The sequence below is a fragment of the Elephantulus edwardii genome, unplaced genomic scaffold (genome assembly GCF_000299155.1).
Source record: "Elephantulus edwardii isolate Elephantulus edwardi_28Jun2011 unplaced genomic scaffold, EleEdw1.0 scaffold00237, whole genome shotgun sequence".
Lineage (NCBI taxonomy): Eukaryota > Metazoa > Chordata > Mammalia > Macroscelidea > Macroscelididae > Elephantulus > Elephantulus edwardii.
In genome coordinates, this window is record NW_006399987.1 from 3054994 (window position 1) to 3074245 (window position 19252).

At 52.1% G+C, this 19252-nt stretch overlaps 1 protein-coding gene across 1 annotated transcript in view; it reads left to right on the forward strand.

The window, feature by feature from the left end:
- Window positions 1-19252, forward strand: part of SMARCA4 (SWI/SNF related, matrix associated, actin dependent regulator of chromatin, subfamily a, member 4) — a 125183-nt gene that overhangs the window by 28584 nt on the left and 77347 nt on the right. Inside the window, exons 2-9 of the mRNA XM_006898784.1 lie at window positions 6028-6280; window positions 8003-8135; window positions 9876-10280; window positions 10568-10666; window positions 12834-13092; window positions 16523-16649; window positions 17160-17333; window positions 18651-18824. Of these exons, the coding sequence (XP_006898846.1) occupies window positions 6059-6280; window positions 8003-8135; window positions 9876-10280; window positions 10568-10666; window positions 12834-13092; window positions 16523-16649; window positions 17160-17333; window positions 18651-18824 (1593 nt within the window). The 5' untranslated portion in view covers window positions 6028-6058. The remainder of the gene's footprint in view (window positions 1-6027; window positions 6281-8002; window positions 8136-9875; window positions 10281-10567; window positions 10667-12833; window positions 13093-16522; window positions 16650-17159; window positions 17334-18650; window positions 18825-19252) is intronic.

The window sequence follows — 19252 nt, forward strand, 5'->3', positions numbered from 1 at the left end:
TTTCTGTTGGATTATTTACCTTTATCTTGTTGTGGTGCTCAAGTATTTTATAAATTCTAGATATAAGTCCCTTATCTGACATGTCATTACCAAACCCTTTTTCCCAGTCTGTGGCTTCCCTTTTTACCCTGCTGGAAAAGTTTTTGGAGGTGTATAGGGATTTGATTCTTAGTAGGTCCCATTCATCTATTTTATCTTCTCCTGGTTGTAGAGTGTTTTCCTCTTGAACACCTCACAAAGGTTTTTGACTTTCATGGATTTTACTGTATAACGAAATTTTCTATTCTCACCATTTTTTTATGAATATATTTTCTTTTTTTAAAAAAAAAAAGTTAATGAAAGTTTACAGAGACTTCGGGTTTCCATTCATTCATTGTTGCACCTCACCATTTGAAAGTGTCCAATTCAGTGTCATAGTTCTGTCCACCGTGTTGCATAGCCATTACCACTGTTGATTTGCCAGAGGTTTACATACATCACCTGGGTAGACTTTACATACATCACCCAGGTAGGCTTTCTGGACTTCTTAAGTAGTAACTCTCCAGCTGCCTGGTAACTGTTAATTTTATTATGTGTGGATGAATGTGTTCTCGGTATTTTACTGAGTATTACCCTTTTGTGTCACGTTTACGTCACCCAGCATGATGTTTTCAGGCTCCGCCATCTGGTTGCGTGTGTGAGCACGCCCTTTCTCCTGGCTGCATACTGCTCTGTGTGTGGACATACCACAGTTTGTCTATCCGTGTATCAGTTGGTAGACTCGTGGGTGGTTTGCACCTTTTGGCTTTTGGGAGTAATACAACAGTGAACCAACCTTATGGTCTTTTGTGTCCCTGCTCTCAAGTCATCAAGGGTGTTTATCTAGGAGTGGAATTGCAGGGTTGTTCCGAACCTTGGAGCCCCAGGGTGCAGTGACGGAGTCCTTGACTGCTGATGAGCCATTGGCAGTTCAAAGCCAGCAGGGAAGATGTAGCCGTCTGTTTCCATAAAGAGCACCACCTTGACTGTTCCACAGGGCGCGTCTCTATCTTAGAGACCTTGGTGTTCCTGTGCGTCAGCTGGATGACAGCAACTTTGTTTTATATGGAAACAATATGCCTGGGCTTTTGAGAATCCTCCAAACATTTTTTCCATGTTCAGATGCTGAACAATCAGAAGCTCCACCAGCGTGTTATATTCACTAGCTGTGACTCGGTGGACTGCCCAAGGTGCACACAGATCCCTCGTGACAGCAGCACAGCCAGGGTGCGCCTTAGAAGCACGAAAGCTGAAGCGTTGTTGCTCGTGTTTGGATGTGTTAGCAGGACGGGCCAGTCCCTGGAGGAGGACATTGTGCTGCGAACGGGACAGAATGAGGAAGATCCTCGGGGAGACAGACCGGCACAGTGACTGCAGCAGCAGGTTTACAGCGCAGCAGAGATTGTAACGATGGCGCAGGATCGCACTGGGTTTCTCTCGCTTCTACTGAGTCGGTGTCAGCTCAGTGGCACCTGACAGCCGTAGGGGTGGCGGGGGATTCTCAGGTCCCCACATCCTCCACGCTGGCATTCTCAGTGGGCATAAGGTGGAGCCCCCCTTTGTCTGATGGGAAAACGCAGGAACGAGGCTCGGAGCTGAGTACACACTACCCGTAGAAGCTGTACTCCTCGGCAGTGCCGCCTTGACACAGGACAAGACCTTCCCCTGCAGGGTGTGGATTTCGTGTTCTGTCAGCCTCAGTGGACTTGATTTTGCCACAGCTGCCAAATGTTTGATTGTGCTCATGCGAAACCTGTACTCAGACTAGGAAGCACTTGTCGGAACAGAGCAAGGAAACACTGACTGCATGGTTCAAAATCAGGAAGGGAGTGCATCAGGGAGAGCATTCGGGAGGCTGGGCTTTATGAGGAGGAAATGGGGCATTAGGTTTGGAGGAAGACTCAACAACTTATATTATGCAGATGACACAACCTTGCTTGCCAAAACCTAGGAGGACCTGAAGCACTTGCTGCAGAAGGTCAAGGACTGTAGTCTTCAATATGGATTGAAGCGCAGCAGCAAGAAGACAAGAATCTCACCACTGGGCCAGTTGGCAGCACCATGATGGATGGGGAAGAGATTGAGGCTGTTAACAATATCTGCTTGCTCAGCTCCACAGTCAACTCTCTTGGCACCAGCAATCAGGAAGTCAAAAGATGAATTTCATTGGGGACATCAGCTGTCAGGGACCTCTTCAAAGTGCTAAAGAGCAATGATGTCAGTCTAGAGACTAAAGTACGCCTGATCCAGGCGATGATTTTTGCAGTCACTTGGTGTTCATCAGAAAGCTGGACAGTGGCTAAGGATGACAGAAGAAGAATTGATGCCTTTGAGTTGTGGTGCTGGAGAAGAGTATCGAACATAACCACGGACCGCCAAGAAAACAAACAAGTCTGTTTTGGAGAGGGGGAAACCAAGTGTCTCCTTGGAGGCTAGGATTTTGAAGCTCCATCTCAGATACTTTGGGCATGTGGCCAGGAAGGACCATTCCTTGGAGAAGGATATAATGCTCGGAAGGGTGGACAGACAACACAGGAGAGGAAGACCCTGGATGAAATGGATTAACACCGTAACTGGGATAATAGGGGTGGGTGTGCCGGAGTGGGTGAGACTGGCTCAGGACAGGACAGGCTTTGTTGTACATAGTGTTGCTATGAGTAGCAGGCGACTCAATGGCACATAACAACTACAACAACCAAATGCTATGTTGTTGTGCACCTTGGAGTCAGAACCGACCCATAGCTGACCCTGCGGCAGGTTTTCGGGGGTGTCGCATAGAGTCTACGAGGTGGTCATCTTTACAGAGGCAGACTGCCACATCGTTCCTCAGAGTGCCTCTTTAGTCTGCACATTTGCCCTTTCAGTTAGTCAGTTGCTTAACCCCACGATGCCACCATGACTTGTTAGAACGGCTGTAGGTAATATCTTGGGGGGGGGGAGCTCTCTAGAATTTGCTTAGTTATCCCATAAAGTATACGTGTGTGGAACTGTCCAGAAGGACGCAAGTGTGGTGAATCCCAGCAGCACTGTGACACTAGGAGGGTCCACCCCAGAGGGCTCGCGACTGTCCTCACCACCCCACTCCTCCTCGCGGTTCTTTGGATCTGCCTCTCCCCCCACAGACGTCCACTGCCTCTGAACTAAGGGTTCTGCCTGCTCTAGTGGGAGGGGAAAGAAAGGGGGGGGCTGCTGCTGAATTCCCTGCAGGGCCACCACTGCAGGACTCGCAGCTCTGGGGTGGGCTCTGGATGACTCTCAGAGCCTGTATTTCTGTTTGGCAGATTTTAGAGGTGAGACGTATTGACCATTAAGCTGCTATAGAATCATTTCAACTCATAGTGATCCTGCAGGATGGGATGGAACTGCTTCGGTGGTTTTCCAAGACTGAGTCTTTAGAGAAGCAGATTGCCACATTGTTCTCCTATGGAGCGGCTCATGGGCTCAAACCACTGATATTTTAGTTAGTGTGAGGTCACCGAGGAAGGACAGAACCCAGTTCAGGCCCAGAAAGAGTTTATTGAGGATAAACTGCTGGGCTGACTTTAGAGACCAGCAGCTACTTAGAGTTAGAGTGGCGTTTTCTGTTGTCTTACAAGGAAATTGGGGAGAGAGGATGGAGGCAGCTGCTTGTTACAAAATAAGGGAGCAGATCGGGGTCCTGGATAGCTCTTCTTGGGATAGGGAGGAGGAACAAATTTGCAGCTGTAACAGAGATAAACAAGAGTTGCCGCTGCTGCTTTGATCATTTCTGTGGCTGTTCTGGGAACCTGAGGGAGAGCAGGTCCCCGCACCCCAACAGTTAGCAGCTGAGCTCTTTTAACAGCTGCACCAGGGACCCGACCTGGAGCTGGCCCTCCAGCGGGTTTCAGTCTAAAACCCTGCCCACCCACACCTCACACTCACCTTTATGCTTTGAGTCCCTTGTTGCAGCTGCTGTGTTGGTCTGTCTTGTGTGAGTCTTTCTGTTCTTCTTCACCCTCTATTTACCAAACATGACGTCCTTCTCTAGGGACTGGCTCCTCTTGAGAACATGTCCCAAGAATGTGAGATGAAGCAGCGTTCTGGCTACACCTCTTCTAAAACGGCGTGTATGTGCTTTTGACAGTCCCTGGTGTGTGCATTCAGGATTCTCCGCGAATAATAATGATTTGAGCTGTCTTTTTCGTTGTCCATGTTTCACACATATAAGAGGAGATAAAAAAGTACCCTGATTTGATTCAGGAACATCTTAGTCCTCAAGGTGACATCCTTACTCTTGAGCACTTTGTGGTCTTGTGCAGCAAATTGCTCAAGGCAATAGGTTTATTTTTTTTTATTTTATCCTCCTAGTTTGTTTATCAAATTGTACAACCCAGTGATTAATTCCCGCTTCCCCCTGTACAACCGCATCCCTCTGCTTCCAGCCTCTCCCACCTTCCTGGATCCTTATACTCATTCTACAATAATAGTTTTATATAATATTTATCCTTATGGGACTGAGTTCACTCAGCATAATGCTCTCCAGTCCCTCCCAAGTTAGGTAATTTTACAGAATCATTGCTCCTGTGTGCTGCATAGTACATTGTGTGAATGCACCATAATTTCTCAATCCATTCGTTTGTGGTTGGACATTTGGGCTGTGTCCATGTTCTTGCAGTGGTGAATAATGCTACTATGAACATTGGTGTACAAAATGTTTGATTTCTTGACTAAAGCTTCTGTGGGTATTGATTCTGGGTCTAAGTAAAATGAAATCCTTGGCAACTTCAGTCTTTTCTCTGTTTATCATGATGACGTTTAGTGGTTCAGTTGTAAAAAGTTTTGTTTCATGTTAAGTATATTCACACTGGAAAAAATGATAGTCTTTGAAAAAAAATAGTCTTTGAACTTCATCAGTAAGTGCTTCAGGTCTTCATTTTCAGCAAGCAAATTGTGTCACCTGCATATCACAGGTATTAATGAGTTTCCCTTCAGTCTTCACACAGTTTATTCATATAGTCCAACCCTCATTATTTATTTACTCAGCATATAAATTGAGTAGGTGTGGTGCAGGAATACAACTTCGACACACGCTTTTTATTTTAAACTGTGCTGTATCCATCTTTTTGTTCTGTTTGAAGATAGCTTCTCCATATAGATGCCAAATGAGCATCATTAAATATTCTGTGATTCCCATTCTTTGCAGTGTTCTGCATAACTTGTGACAGTCTGCACAGTTTGAATGCTTTTGTATAGTTAATAAAATGACCATGTAAGCTTTTCTGTTTGTGTTTTTTGGTTTGTTTTTTTTTTTTGCTTCAAGTTGAGTCACTAAGATTATTTTAGTTCTAAGCCTGAAGTGTAACTAAGGGCACAGTAAAATCCCAGAGACTTATTTCAGGCCGTCTAAGTAAATGAGCTCTGGTGGCCCATTGGCAAGAAGCTGTGCTGCAATCCCAAAGGCACACAGTTTGAATCTACCAGCTGCCCCACGGGAGAAGGATGGGCAGTCTCTTCCTGTGCGATGAACTGCCTCTGAAAACCCGCCAGAGGGTCAGTTATGGGTAGGTTCCTACTTGATGGTACACAACAAAAAGAGTGAAATGACAGTCTCAGGGTGCTTTGAAAACGGAACCCTTGAAACATGGGTTTTATTAGCCCGCTGTCCTAACGGGAGCTTTGGTGGCGTCGTCTGTAGGGACTTGCAGCATGGATCCACCCAAAGGTGCCGCCTGTGTCTGGCAGTTGGGATTTACCAGCTTATTCGATGAAGGAAGTCTACTCTCATGAGAATGACACCCCTGAAAAGCCACTGGGGGCACAGCTGTGGGTCTGTTCCCACTCGACGGCAGGGGGTTGTTAATGCTCCCTCTTCTTCCTGAGACTCAAATCTAACTTTGTAGTCCTGGGGTCATTACTTCTCGCAGGAGGAATGGAGGGGAAAAGATTTGGGTGAACAGAGTGTTGAGTGTCCCGGGTGTCAAGCGTGTGGTTCCGATGTGACTCGGTCCTTGGCTGTGATCCCCACTCTGACCGAGACCTCTTTTCCAGCAGGTGACCACTGTGTGCAGCTCCTGAGAAGATGTCCACTCCAGACCCACCCTTGGGTGGGACTCCTCGACCCGGACCCTCCCCAGGCCCGGGCCCCTCCCCTGGAGCTATGTTGGGTCCCAGCCCAGGCCCCTCACCAGGCTCTGCCCACAGCATGATGGGACCCAGCCCGGGGCCTCCCTCTGCAGGACACCCCATCCAAACCCAGGGGCCTGGAGGGTACCCTCAGGACAACATGCACCAGATGCACAAGGTAGGCAGCCCCAAGCACCACCCCTCATAAGGCTCCCCCACCCCCATGATGGAAGCTATGTCCTTTCTCACTTGGCCCCCGAAGCCCAGCACGCTCCCAGTTGAGGACGTGGGCAGCACAGCAGTCCTGCTGTGAGGCTGAGGCTGCTGTCCCAGCGTCTCACTCACGCCCCCTGTCGAAACCGCACTGCTGCTCTTCCCAGAAGCTCAGAGTCTCTTGTAAATGAAGATAGACATCTCGTCCTTAAACAAAAGCTTAAGGCACGTGCCTTCTCCACTCGGCTACGCTGCTGAGCCTGGGCCCTGCTGGCTACAGAGCTCAAGGGCTGGGCCACCTGTCCCATATCCATTGTCCCACTGTCTTCACCTGGGCTGGCTGGGTTGCATCTGCCAGTGACGGGGAAAAGCCCTCTTTTATCACATAAACAGTTCTCTCTCTGGGGGGAAATATGCCTTGACATGAAGGTATTAGCATCTAAGAAAAGAGGACGTTTCCCCAGTTGAGGGACCACGTGTACCTGCGTGAGGGATGAGGCTGGGGGCGTCTTACCTTGCCCACCTTTCGCAGCACTAGGGCTGGCTCCTCGGCACCCCTGTTGGACACCCCAGTGGAAATGCCCGTTTCACAGTCTGGACAGCAGAGTCTTGGAGGTGGTCACAACTCACTGTGGGCCTGTCCCTCATCTCCTGACCTCTCTGTCCCTCAGGCTTGTGCCTCAGTGACCTCCAACACAGCGTGACTCCCCACCACCTCAGTCTGATTCTGTCAACATCAGTCCAGAATCTGACTTGTCACATTAGTCCTGGGGAGCTACTGGTGACACCTAGCCTCTGATTGCAGCCCCGCTGCTTCTCCAGGACAGTCCTACCTTCCAGGTGGTGGCTCACGCCTGCTTGGTGTCTGGCACAGTGCTGGGGTGGGGGGTCTGTGGTGACAAGGCACACAGTCTTCTGGCACAGTGTCCCCGCTGTGTGGGGTGTAGCGGGGGAGGCAGGCACGTGCCAGTCCTGGCCACATCCCGAGGGCCGCAGCTTTGCCCTGCTCTCAGCCAGGTGTCCCCTGCCCCCACCCCCTCACCATGCACACTGCTCACCCTTTGAGTAATAAGTTCGGGGTGGGGTGGGGAGTAGAACACTTGGGGTGCCCAGTGCCCAGCAGGCTGCCGTGGAAGGGTCAGCCAGTATCCTCCTTTCACTTTCCCAACATTCGTGTAGCACGGAAGGAGAGAAAGTAGGTGTCTTTGTTCAGAAGAGGGTCCTTGTCATGGGTTAGAAGGATGCAGCCAGAGCTTTGTTCCCTGTAACAGTGAGAAGCTGAGCCTTAGAGACTCAGTGTCCTCGTGTTGTGCCCTGGAGCCTGGTGTCCCGGCTCCTGCTGCCCTTGGACCAGGACCTGTCCCTTTTATCCTTCCCTGTGGACACTTGTCCTCCCGGAGCAGCTGGGTCCCCTGCTCAGCTCCCTGGCTGATTCATCCCCTCCCCCACTTCATGTTCTAGACCCTTCCACAGGATGACATTTCTTTTAGGTATATTTCCAGACTGCCATGTGGGTTTCAGGGACTGACCTGGACCTCGCAGTGGTCACCTGAGTGGCCCAGTGAACATGATGATGATGGTGGGCATTTCCAAGGACAGTGGGCTGCTTGTGGGTGGTGTGGGCGCTGTGTTACCTTTCTGAGTTCTTGACTTGCTTACTCTGCTTTGTTACCTCCCATTTTCATAGCCAATGGATTCCATGCACGAGAAGGGCATGTCGGACGACCCTCGGTACAACCAGATGAAAGGCATGGGGATGCGGTCAGGGGGCCATGCAGGGATGGGGCCCCCGCCCAGCCCGATGGACCAACATTCTCAAGGTACTGTTGGGTCGCCCTTCCTATCTTGTTATTGTTGACACAGGGCCTCTTGAAACTGTGTTCCTAATTAGGCCTCCCCGAGGTGGACCCAGGAGGACCCAGGACAGGGCACTCTTGGGGCTGGGTTCCTTCCTGGGGTAGCCCCATGAGCACAGACCCTGAGGGAACAGGACTGTGCTCAGTGCTGGGGGTGAGATGAGGGCGAGCCCAAGTGGGGTCCACAGGCCTGTGCACCTCCTTCCCAGGAGCTCTGCTGTGTGGGCTCTCGGGCCTCCACACCTGCCGGATCCCCCTCAGCGGGAGCAGGCTCTCCCACAGACTCGGTGGACAGACGGACGAGGCGCGCTGCCATGGGAACCCCTCCCCGTTGACTTGTAGTGTTAGGTGCTGGTGAGCCGTTTCCAGCTTGTCAGTGAGTTTGTGTCTGAGAGCACAGGATCCTGTGCAGCCCGGCCCCAACCTCGGTCGCTGCTGTATTTGAACCCTTGTTGGAGCTGCTGTCAGTGCCTGTCACTGAGGGGTTTCCTCATCTCCCCTGAGCTGACCCTCCTCTTTACCAAGCAGGAATGAGGTCCTGATCCAGGCGTGGGTCCCTTTTGTCTCGAGGGTGGGAAAGGGCTCCAGGGGCTCTGCAAGTCGCACACACGTGGGGAGTGGACCTGACCAGCCATCGGTGGGGGGCATTCACTCCTGAAGGTGGGCGGACAGCCCGGAAGAGGCTGGACTGCTGTGGAATGCCTCCCAGTGTTAACTGTTGTCAGTGTAGGGAATGGAGGTCAGCTGTGGGCTGCGGGCTGAGGCTTGGATTTGGCTGCCAGGTGCCTCTTGCGCCTCCCACGAGTCTGTTACGATTTCGGGAAGCTCTGGTGGAGAAGTCTGTAGGGAGTTGCGCTGCTGACCCAAAGGCTGCATCTCTGGTGGTTCTGATCTCCCCGTGGTTCAGGGAGAAGGATGGACAGTCTCCTCCCCTGTGATTCACAGTCTCAGAAACCAGTGAAGGATTGGCCGTGAGTCAGTTCCGACTTGATGGCAGTGAGTGAGTTTGGACTCTGGGTAGGAAGTGCTGCAGAAGGATGATGACTCTTATGTTACAAGTCCCAGGGATTGCACTCCCATGTTTATTGTGGCTTTGTTCACAATAGCAAGGAGTTGGAAACAACCCAAGTGCTCATCAAGAAAAGAATGGAGAAGCGCTGGTATATTCACACGATGGAATACTTTGCAGCACTGAAAAACAAGAAACTCATGAAATATTAAACAAAATTAATGACCCTGGAGGGCATTATGCTAAGTGAAATATCTCAGTCACAAAAGGACAAATACTGCATAGTGCCACTGTTGTAAAACGGGACTGACCTTGGGGTTGAGGAGAGACTAAGAAAGATGGGATAAATAATGTGCACTGTACTGAAACAGATGAGAGAGAAAACTGTTTAGGAGGGATATATGGTTAGGTATTATTGTCATGACAGGAGTCCAGAATGAAAGCTGCATAGTGGAGTGGACTCAGGGGCAGGGGGGATCGTATAACAATGAAAGATATTTTTTTTTACACTTTTCAAAGAGAAAAGCAAACTTGGGGGGAAGGGTAGGCAGGGAGGAAAGTGTGCAACAATGAATGAATGGAAATCCAAATTCTCTGTAAAGTTTAATTTTTTAAAAACACCCCAAAACAAAACACCCCAAAACCAAGTCGCAGGGGTGTGTTACTGAGTGACATCCCACCTTGTCTTTCCGCAGGTTACCCCTCGCCTCTGGGCGGCTCCGAGCACTCCTCTAGTCCAGTTCCAGCCAGCGGTCCATCCTCAGGCCCACAGATGTCATCTGGGCCAGGAGGCGCCCCACTGGATGGTGCCGATCCTCAGGCCTTGGGGCAGCAGAACCGGGGCCCAACCCCGTTTAACCAGAACCAGCTGCACCAGCTCAGAGCTCAGATCATGGCCTATAAGATGCTGGCCCGGGGACAGCCACTCCCCGACCACCTGCAGATGGCCGTGCAGGGCAAGCGGCCGATGCCTGGGATGCAGCAGCAGATGCCAACACTACCTCCGCCCTCCGTGTCTGCAACGGGACCCGGCCCTGGCCCTGGCCCTGGCCCCGGCCCCGGCCCTGGCCCAGCACCCCCAAATTACAGCAGGCCTCACGGTAAGGCCCTTAGAGTAGAAGGAGACTGAGCGGTGAGGCTGGGACAAGGCCTCTGCTATTGATGCTTTCCAATGGATTTCTCACTGTTCTTAAGCTGCTCAGCCCAGCAGCGTAGCTGCAGGATAGATAATTCCTTCCCCACCTCCCTGACACTGAGCCTCACCTTCACCCTCACCCTGACCTTCATCCCCTCTCCCTCTGTGGGTCTTGGTGGTAGATATGCCTGAGGGCTTGGGTGCAGTGTAAGCACAGAGCACATTGCAGATCTCTCATCTCTTCTGCTGTAGGTTTGGGAGGACCCAACATGCCTCCTCCAGGACCCTCAGGTGTGCCCCCTGGGATGCCAGGACAGCCCCCCGGAGGGCCTCCCAAGCCCTGGCCTGAAGGTAACATCCCTCTTTCCTCCGTGGGACAGCTGGACCTTGCCTTTCTGTCACCTGTCTCAAGTTTCCACTGAACAAACGAGGACATTAGCGTGGCTAGAGAGAAAGGACACTGTCCCGTCACCCTGTGCCATCGCCAGGCTGTGTCTTGCCCCGTCTCTCCTCCCAGAGGCTCAGGCTTAGCTTCCACAGCGTGTCTCCTGCCCTCCCTTGTCCGGTGGGCTGTGCTTGTCCCAGATGTCTCTAAATAGTAAGATCACTCTTAGACAGTCATGACGTGCCCACCAGGTGACCCCAGGGAGGCTGTTTGCAGGCACAGTGCTGCATACACATCCTTCAGGAAATGGAGCCTGCAGGCCTGGAGCCCCCGCCCAAGTGTCCCTTCCCTCTGGAAGGTTTTCCTGTGAGAGCAGCTGAGGGCACGGGGGCCCTGAGTGATCTTGGGCTAGCCCTTGACCACCTCTGAGCCTCTGTGTAGGCCCCTGTAACACGGGCCGGGGCTGTGTTCCGTTATCATTCCGTGCGTGATCTACCTCCCCACAGAGGGAGAGCGTGCCGGGTAGTGAGGGTCCCACGGGCTGTTAAATGCCGCAGTTCAGAGCTGCCAGCACGAGAGGGGACGAGGGGCTGGGCAAGGCTTGTAAAGGCCCTGCTGGCTGCTGGGGGATCTGGTAAGGGGGTGTGGGGTGGGCCCAGAGCTAGTGCAGGAGCGCTTGGCTGTGAACCGCTGTGCAGTCCCCATCACTGTTCTGAGGACTGATGTCCTGAGAGGTGCAGGCTGCTGGTGCTGTGGCCTCTTCAGAATGGGGCTCCCAGGGCATGGCAGGCAGGACGGGCGGGGTGTTCGTGCGCTTAGTGACTGTGAGTGCTAAGCAGTAGCTCTGGTGCTGGAGGCAGTGTTGCCAGAAGAGTCTTGTCAGATGTGGACAGTGTTCTGCCGCCTTTATCTTTACCACGTGGTGTGGAGGGGACCATGTTTGTTTTTCTTGGTGGACCACCAGGCCCCATGTCCTAGGATGTTATTTCAGTCAAGGGTTGGGATCCACTCTAATCGTCTGACAACTAATTGATCACCTCATGAGAGATGGTTACTTTACTTCATTACATAACTGCCAACCCACTGAAACTCACGGTGCAGCCAGGTTGACATGTATCCTGGAGGCGCACGATTCCGTTTACGAGCGGCTCCGTTGTCCACATGGAAACAGTGGACAAAAGGCTCTGGTCAGACAAAAACAACATTAACGGAATTCTCTAAGTTAGAGAGGAACACTTAGAGAACCAGAAGAAAAAAAAAATACTCCAAAACCCAAAACAAGTCTTATGCTGGCACCTAAGTATGCTGTTTTTATGGCTATAAGGTAATTCCATTAACGTGCTGTGAATAACTCTGAACTTGGAGCCAGGCATCCAGTCTAATAATAGGGTGACTCTGGGTGGCCTTCTTATCTGTAAAATGAAGATGATAGAATCATACCTACCTTCTTGTTGTTGTTATGTGCCATCGAGTCATTTGCCACTCATAGCGACCCTGTGTACAACAGCCCTAAACCCTGCTCTATCCTGTGCCAATCTCATAGCCTCTGACACATCCATCCCGATTACCCCAGTCACTGAATCAATCCACCTCATAGAGGGTCTTCTTCTCCTGCGCTGTCCCTCTATTCTACCCAGCATAATGTCCCTTTCTAAAGACCTGTCTCTCCTTACAACATGTCCAAAGTATGTCAGACGAAGCCCCAGAATCCTTGCTTCCAAGGAGCAGCCTGGTTTAACCTTCTCCAGGATGAATCTGTTTGTTTTCTTGGCAGTCCATGGTACATTCAATACTCTTCTCCAGCACCACAGCTCAAAGACATCAGTTCTCCTTCTATCCTCCCACAACTGGTTACTCGCAGCCTGAGGGTTTATGCTGGGTTTTGAAGAGTTTCATAAAGTGGACGAGGACTGCAGGTCATGGAGACAGGACTGTGCTGGTCCTGGAGCCCAGGCTGGCGCGCGGGGCATTGCAGGGCAGCCTGGGTCAGCGTGGTCCGTGGGAGTTCAGGAAGGGCGCCTGGACAGAGCTCTAGAGTGGGGTCCACTGAGCGAGGAGTGGGGTGGGGGAGGCTGGAGCGGAGTCCGCCCGCACCAGAGCTCAGCCTGGCCTTTGCCGCTTCCCTCCTCCTAGGACCCATGGCAAATGCTGCTGCCCCCACCAGCACACCTCAGAAGCTGATCCCCCCACAGCCGACGGGCCGCCCTTCACCCGCACCCCCTGCCGTCCCGCCCGCTGCCTCTCCGGTGATGCCGCCCCAGACGCAGTCCCCGGGGCAGCCGGCCCAGCCTGCCCCCATGGTGCCGATGCACCAGAAGCAGAGCCGCATCACCCCCATTCAGAAGCCACGGGGCCTTGACCCCGTGGAGATCCTGCAGGAGCGCGAGTACAGGTGAGGAGGGCGCCCACCTGGGACACCTGTGCAAGCCCCCACCACAAGGGAAGGTCCGCACAGAGGGATTGCCCCCTGCCCCTGCTGTACCCTGTCCTGGGGCAGTTACCTTCACGAGGACACCCACCCATCAGGGGCTTTTGTCTTCCTGTACCCGGATTCCTCGTGTTCTGATGACCGGTCCCCTGGCTGAATGAACAGTGTCGTAAGGTGTTGACTGAGTGGAGTATGACTCATAGCGACCCCTGAAGCACAGATCTGAGCCCTGTCCTCTCCTGCGCCATCCTCATCTTGTCAGACTCACTTGACCCCTTCACAGTCACTGTGTCACTCTCTCTTTAAGGGTCTGAGTAAACAATAGGATGTTGCTAATTTTTGTTACAAGCAATAACATAGTAAATACCAGCACCAAGTGATGACTACATGTAGGGTTTTTATTTTTTGTGGTTTTTCTTTTTTACTTTTTTAACTTCCCTTCATTCATTCTTGCACATTTTCTTCCCGGCCCACCCTCACCCCCAGTTAGCTTTTCTCTTTGAAAAAAAGAATTATTTCATTGTTATACAATCCCTTCCACCCAAGCCACTTGACTATGCAGCTCTTTTTCTGTCATGACAATAATACCTAATCCTATATTCCTTTTAAACAGTTCTCTCCCTCATCTGTTTCAATGCAGTATACATTATTTATCTCCTCTTCGTTTCCCCCCAACCCTGATGTCAGTCCCGTTTTTACAACAGTGGTAGTATGCAGTATTTGTCCTTTTGTGGCTGAGATATTTCACTCTGCATACATCCTTCAGGGTCATCCATTTTGTGTAATATTGCATGAGTTCCTTGTTTTTCAGTGTAGCGTAGTATTCCATTGTGTGAATATACCACAGCTTCTCTATCCATTTGTTTGTTGTTTTTTTTCTTTTTAATTTTTATTATTTTTTATGTGTGTACCGTCAAATCAGATATGATTGGTACAGGAGGAGATTGTCTCTTCTTGAGCAGAGCATCTGGTGGATTTGAACCGTGCACCTCTGATTGCAGTGCAGCTTCTTGCCACTAGGCCACCAGAGCTCGCCCCATTTGTTTGTTGATGGGCACTTGGGTTGTCTCCAACTCTTTGCTATTGGACTACACATAGTTTTGGTCTGCAGACTTGAAATCAGCTTCAGAGGTGTCCTTCTGAGCCCGGTGTGGCAGTAGTAAAGACGTGTGTGTATCTCTTACTTCTCGTATGCACACATATGGGACTTGGACACTCCCTCAATTCTGCAAAACTCTCCTCTGTAGAGACTTCCCGGGAGCTGGAACGAACGTGCCAGCTTTCCCTGCCGCACCGTGGTAGCTGACCCTGGCAGCGTTCACCTGGCAGCACTGCTTGGGCTCACCTCAGTCCTCACCTCAGTCCTCAGCTGGGCTCCCTGGCTCCAGGGGCTGTGAGAGGCCTAGCACACAGGGGGCCTGTAACACCCGCCCCCGTACGCTCCAGTCCCCTGAGGTCTGCTCCCTAAGCCCTGGTCCACCCCCTGTTGGTTCTGTTCTGATTGTCATTCACCCCCTGGAGTGGCTCCCTAGCAGATAGGAGCTCCATGAAGGGAGAGGCCACGCCGTGTTCACCGTTAAATCCAGATGCGTTCATCATTTGGCCCTGAGCTTGTGTCCAGAGTGCGTGCAGCTGTGCCTGGTGACCTTCACCAGCTCTGCTTGAGTCACGGGAGCCTTTGCCACGGTCCCACGAGAACCCCGTCATAGGCCCACCAGAGCACCTCTTAGAGCCCAACGAGAACTCCGTCATAGTCCCCATAGAGCCCTTGTCACGGTCCCCATGGGAACCCTGTCAGTGTCCGCACAGAACCCGTCACAATTCCCATGATAACCCTGTCATAGTTCCCACCAGAGCACCTAACAGTCCCCCTGAGAATCTACCTCTTCATAATCCCCATAGAGCTCTTGTCACAGTCCCACAAGAACCCTGTCACAGTCCCCACAGAGCACCTAACATAGTCCCCAGAGAGCCCCGCCACAGCATGCACCAGAGCAACTATCAGCCCCACAAGAACCCCATCTTAGCCCCCACAGAGTCCTTGCCACAACCTCCAGTCAGGACCCCTCTCAAGACACCATCCGAGCCCCGACCCAGCCTGTCCAGCATCTTGCCATCACTTTTCCTCTTTTTCACACTCCCGTGCACCTGCCGGGCACTGAGCCCTGGAGGTCTTTGACTCTTGGTTGCACTTAACACTCCTCCACATCTCCTGTGAATCCTCTCATCTCCCTCCCCAGCCCGGGGAGATGGTATCCTGCACCCCTCCATCTCCGTGACCCCCTGGTCCACACACTTGCTTCCTGGTCGAGCGCATCTTGCCTGCACGATCCTTTTCACACCGCGGTTTGAAGTCTCTAAAAATATGTATCAGATCTGATAATCCAGTTAAAAATCTCCTCAACATCCCACAGCCTGCCCAGTACACTTCCTGTTCCCCCTTACCTACTGCTCCGTCTTTACCTACTCTGCTTTTCCTGTTTCTCTTTACCAAGTCAGACTGACCCCAGGCCCTTTCCACAAGCTGGGCAGGGTCTCCTTATGGTCACTCCTGCCTCATGACTGAGGTCACCTCCTTGTCGAGGTCCTGCCCACCACCTCACACCTCACCTCTGTCCCTTCCTCAAAGTATGTACCGCTCTGGAATTACCATCGTACTGGCTTTGCTACTCTTTGCAGCCTTCCAAAGAAGCCCTAACAGACACAGTGGTTAAGTCTTGGCTGTTAACTAAAAGGTTAACAGTTCTAAGCCCGTAGCTGCTCCGTGGGAGAAAGATGTAACAGTGTGTGTCGGTCAAGGTGACACCCTTGGAAACTCTGTGGGGTGGTTCTCCTCTAGCCTAGAGGGTCGCTAAGTCAGAATCAGCAGGATGGTGGTGGGAGGAAGGGCCTTCAGGATTAGAGCGTGCGGTCCAGGAGCACAGTAAGGAGCCTGGTTAGCCTTGCCTAGACCGCTGCCTCGCCCCTGACCAAGTCCACTCCTGTCTGATTGACTCAGAGCTCCCCCTGTAGGGTGTCTAGTCTGTAAACCTTTGTGGAAGCCGACTGCCTCGTCTTTTTCTCCCGTGGAGAGGGCTGGTGGGTTTGAGCTGGTCAGCACTGAAGCAAGCAACCACCGACGCCCCCAGCACTCCTGCCCCGAAAGACAGTTTTGTGAAGTTTTGAGGACGTACCTTCAGGGTGCCCAGTGTCTGCGGCCCCGCCTCCGTCTGGGTCTACCTGCCTCCAGTGGCTGCACGCACGCTGTTCGCTCTCACAAACCTGTTTGTTGTGGCCATTTTTATCTCTGACTGTCGGTGGCTGCGAGTCTCCAGGCCTGGATCTCTCTGAAGCGCGGATCCTCGGGAACTGACTTGACGTCTCACCTCCTGCCCTTTTCTGTCTTTGCATCCAGGTTGCAGGCTCGCATTGCACACCGAATTCAGGAACTTGAAAACCTTCCCGGGTCCCTGGCCGGGGATTTGCGAACCAAAGCGACCATTGAACTCAAAGCCCTCAGGCTGCTGAACTTCCAGAGGCAGGTGGGGCTCGGGTACACACTCCTCGGCTTTGGGATAATGGCCTTTCTGTCACTGCTTAAGCTCAGAGCTTATTTCTCCCGTGTGCTGTGACCGCTGAGTGCAGGCCTGGCCCTCTCCCTGCGAGCCCGATGTTCCACCCTTCCTCTCGTTTGGCACAGTTTGTTTGCATGACCGTTTACAGGGTGAAGAAGTGTGTCCCTGCTTGTAAGTCATGGCCACTGCCTTGAAGCAGGGACCTGGTGTGTCTGTTCTGAAGGGTGCAGTGGTTTTGAATGACCCAGAGAAATGATGTGTGTGGTTGAGAGAAGTCAGCTGGAGACCTGGTGCTGCCGGGGAGCCGTCTCGCTGGGTGTCCTGCCTCGTGCTGGCTCGACCTGTGGTCACGCCCAGCAATCTGTGAACACATAGATTTGGTGCTTTAGGCATTGTAGGGGGGTTTGCTGCCTGCTGTGTGTCCCTGAGACATGGTGAAGTCATGCACACGGCCCCTCTCCCTTTTCCTTCCTAAAGCTGCGCCAGGAGGTGGTGGTGTGTATGCGGAGGGACACAGCCCTCGAGACAGCCCTCAACGCCAAGGCCTACAAGCGCAGCAAGCGGCAGTCCCTGCGCGAGGCCCGCATCACCGAGAAGCTGGAGAAGCAGCAGAAGATTGAGCAGGAACGCAAGCGCCGCCAGAAGCACCAGGTGGGTCCTCACCGGCGGGCAGCGCTGCCTGCCCCGGGCATCTGTGAACAGTGTGGCCGAGGGTGAGAGTCACTGACGCCCCTGGGAGCGCAGCCCAGCCCCAGCCAGCGCGGTGCAGAACTGACTCCCACGAGGTCAGGCTAGATGAGCCCGGACTCCCACGAGGTCAGGGTAGACGTGGGTGGACTCTCACAAGGTCAGACATGTGTGAACTCCCATGAGGTCAGGCCAGACATACGTGGACTCCTATGAGGAAGGAGGGCAATGATCAAGTCTGCACGTAGCAGGTTGGGAGCGGGGCTGGGGTAGCTTGTGAAGAGCAATAACGCCGTGGTTGGGAGTGAAGACATAGCTGTCAGGAGGGTGGCTGGGGGAGTTCTCTCAGTGGAGGGGCAAGGTGGACAGAGTTCTTGCGGGAGCCGTGCAGGTGTGGGAGAAGGACTTCAGATTAAGGAAGAGGCCCAGAAATCCCTGAGGCTGGAGTGTGTCATACAGAGCGAGCAGGGTGAGCAGGGCGTTGGCTGTCAGGGCACATCACGGGGCCCTGTTCCCTTGGGGAAGACACGGCGTGTGCTCTCATCAAGTGGGAACCTCGGAGGGTTCTGGGCAGAAGAGGGACTGATGTTCCTTACAGGCTCAGTCGAGGATCTGAGGTTGCAGATCAAGTAGGATTTGGGATGGATTCCATTTCTTTTTCACCATTTCTATTTTTTAAAATTTCCCTCCAGTCACTATCTACCATAGGTAAAAGTTAGTACTCCAGTTTAACCACAGTTCATGTTTTGGTAATGTTTTGTGTGTGCTTGAATTAAAATTGGAATTTCTACTAGGCACAGCTAAACTACTTTTTGAAAATTTTCATATATAGTTAACTTTGTGAATATTGTGCAAACATAATGTTTGTGAAGTGTCCTGTCTATGTCCAGTAATTTATACTGTAATTTCCCCTTGTTAAGTATTAATAATAATAGTGGGTTGTACTAGACATTTTTTCCCCCTCCTAGCTAGTTATTTCCTTAAGTTATTAGATGGATAATAATAATGTGGTCAGAGGGTGGGGCCATTTTTGAGGTCTCTGACAGAGGGTGCCCGACTGGGTGCTGTCTGTTATGTTCAAGGGTCCCTCTTACCACATAGCTATGAGCTCTGAGTTTTACTGTTAAACAGAACGGGTTCTGATGGGCCAGTCACATCACTGTCTGTCTCAGGTCTCGTTACTTTTGCTTTTAAAACAGGCCCCCTTTTCTATGTTCCTTGTCTCTCCTGGGGAGACGGCATAACAACAATTTCTTTCTCTCTTGGTGTGTGTCCCCGCAGGAATACCTCAATAGCATTCTTCAGCATGCCAAGGATTTCAAGGAATATCACAGATCGGTCACAGGCAAAATCCAGAAGCTCACCAAGGCGGTGGCCACGTACCACGCCAACACAGAGCGGGAGCAGAAGAAGGAGAACGAGAGAATCGAGAAGGAGAGAATGCGGCGGCTCATGGTAACTCTCCCTCCTCGGTGACCGGGGCCCTTCTCCCCCGAGAGCTCCGGGGGTGCAGGGGCCAGGGCTTCCAGAGACACTGGGTGTTTTGTGCTCAAGGTTAGAGGTGGGCCACAGGGAAATTAAGGGCCAGGGTTTGGAGACCTTTGCCTGGTCACTCTCACCTGGTCACTCCTGACTGAGTTACAATGTCACAGTGACTTCAGTCCGGTTAGTGGCTGCTCTGTGTTCTGTGCAGAGTTGAGATGAGGCCACCTGCCTAGAGGTGACCACAGAAGACAGTCGCTGCTGCCTGCAGTGCCCTTCTTATCTGACTGCCTCTTTACTGGTGGTTTGCTGCTTTCTGCTGTGGCGGATGAGAAGGGTGCTGTGGGGGGGGGCATGGTAATAAGCAAAACACGATCCCCACCCTTTATGGGGCTTGTCCT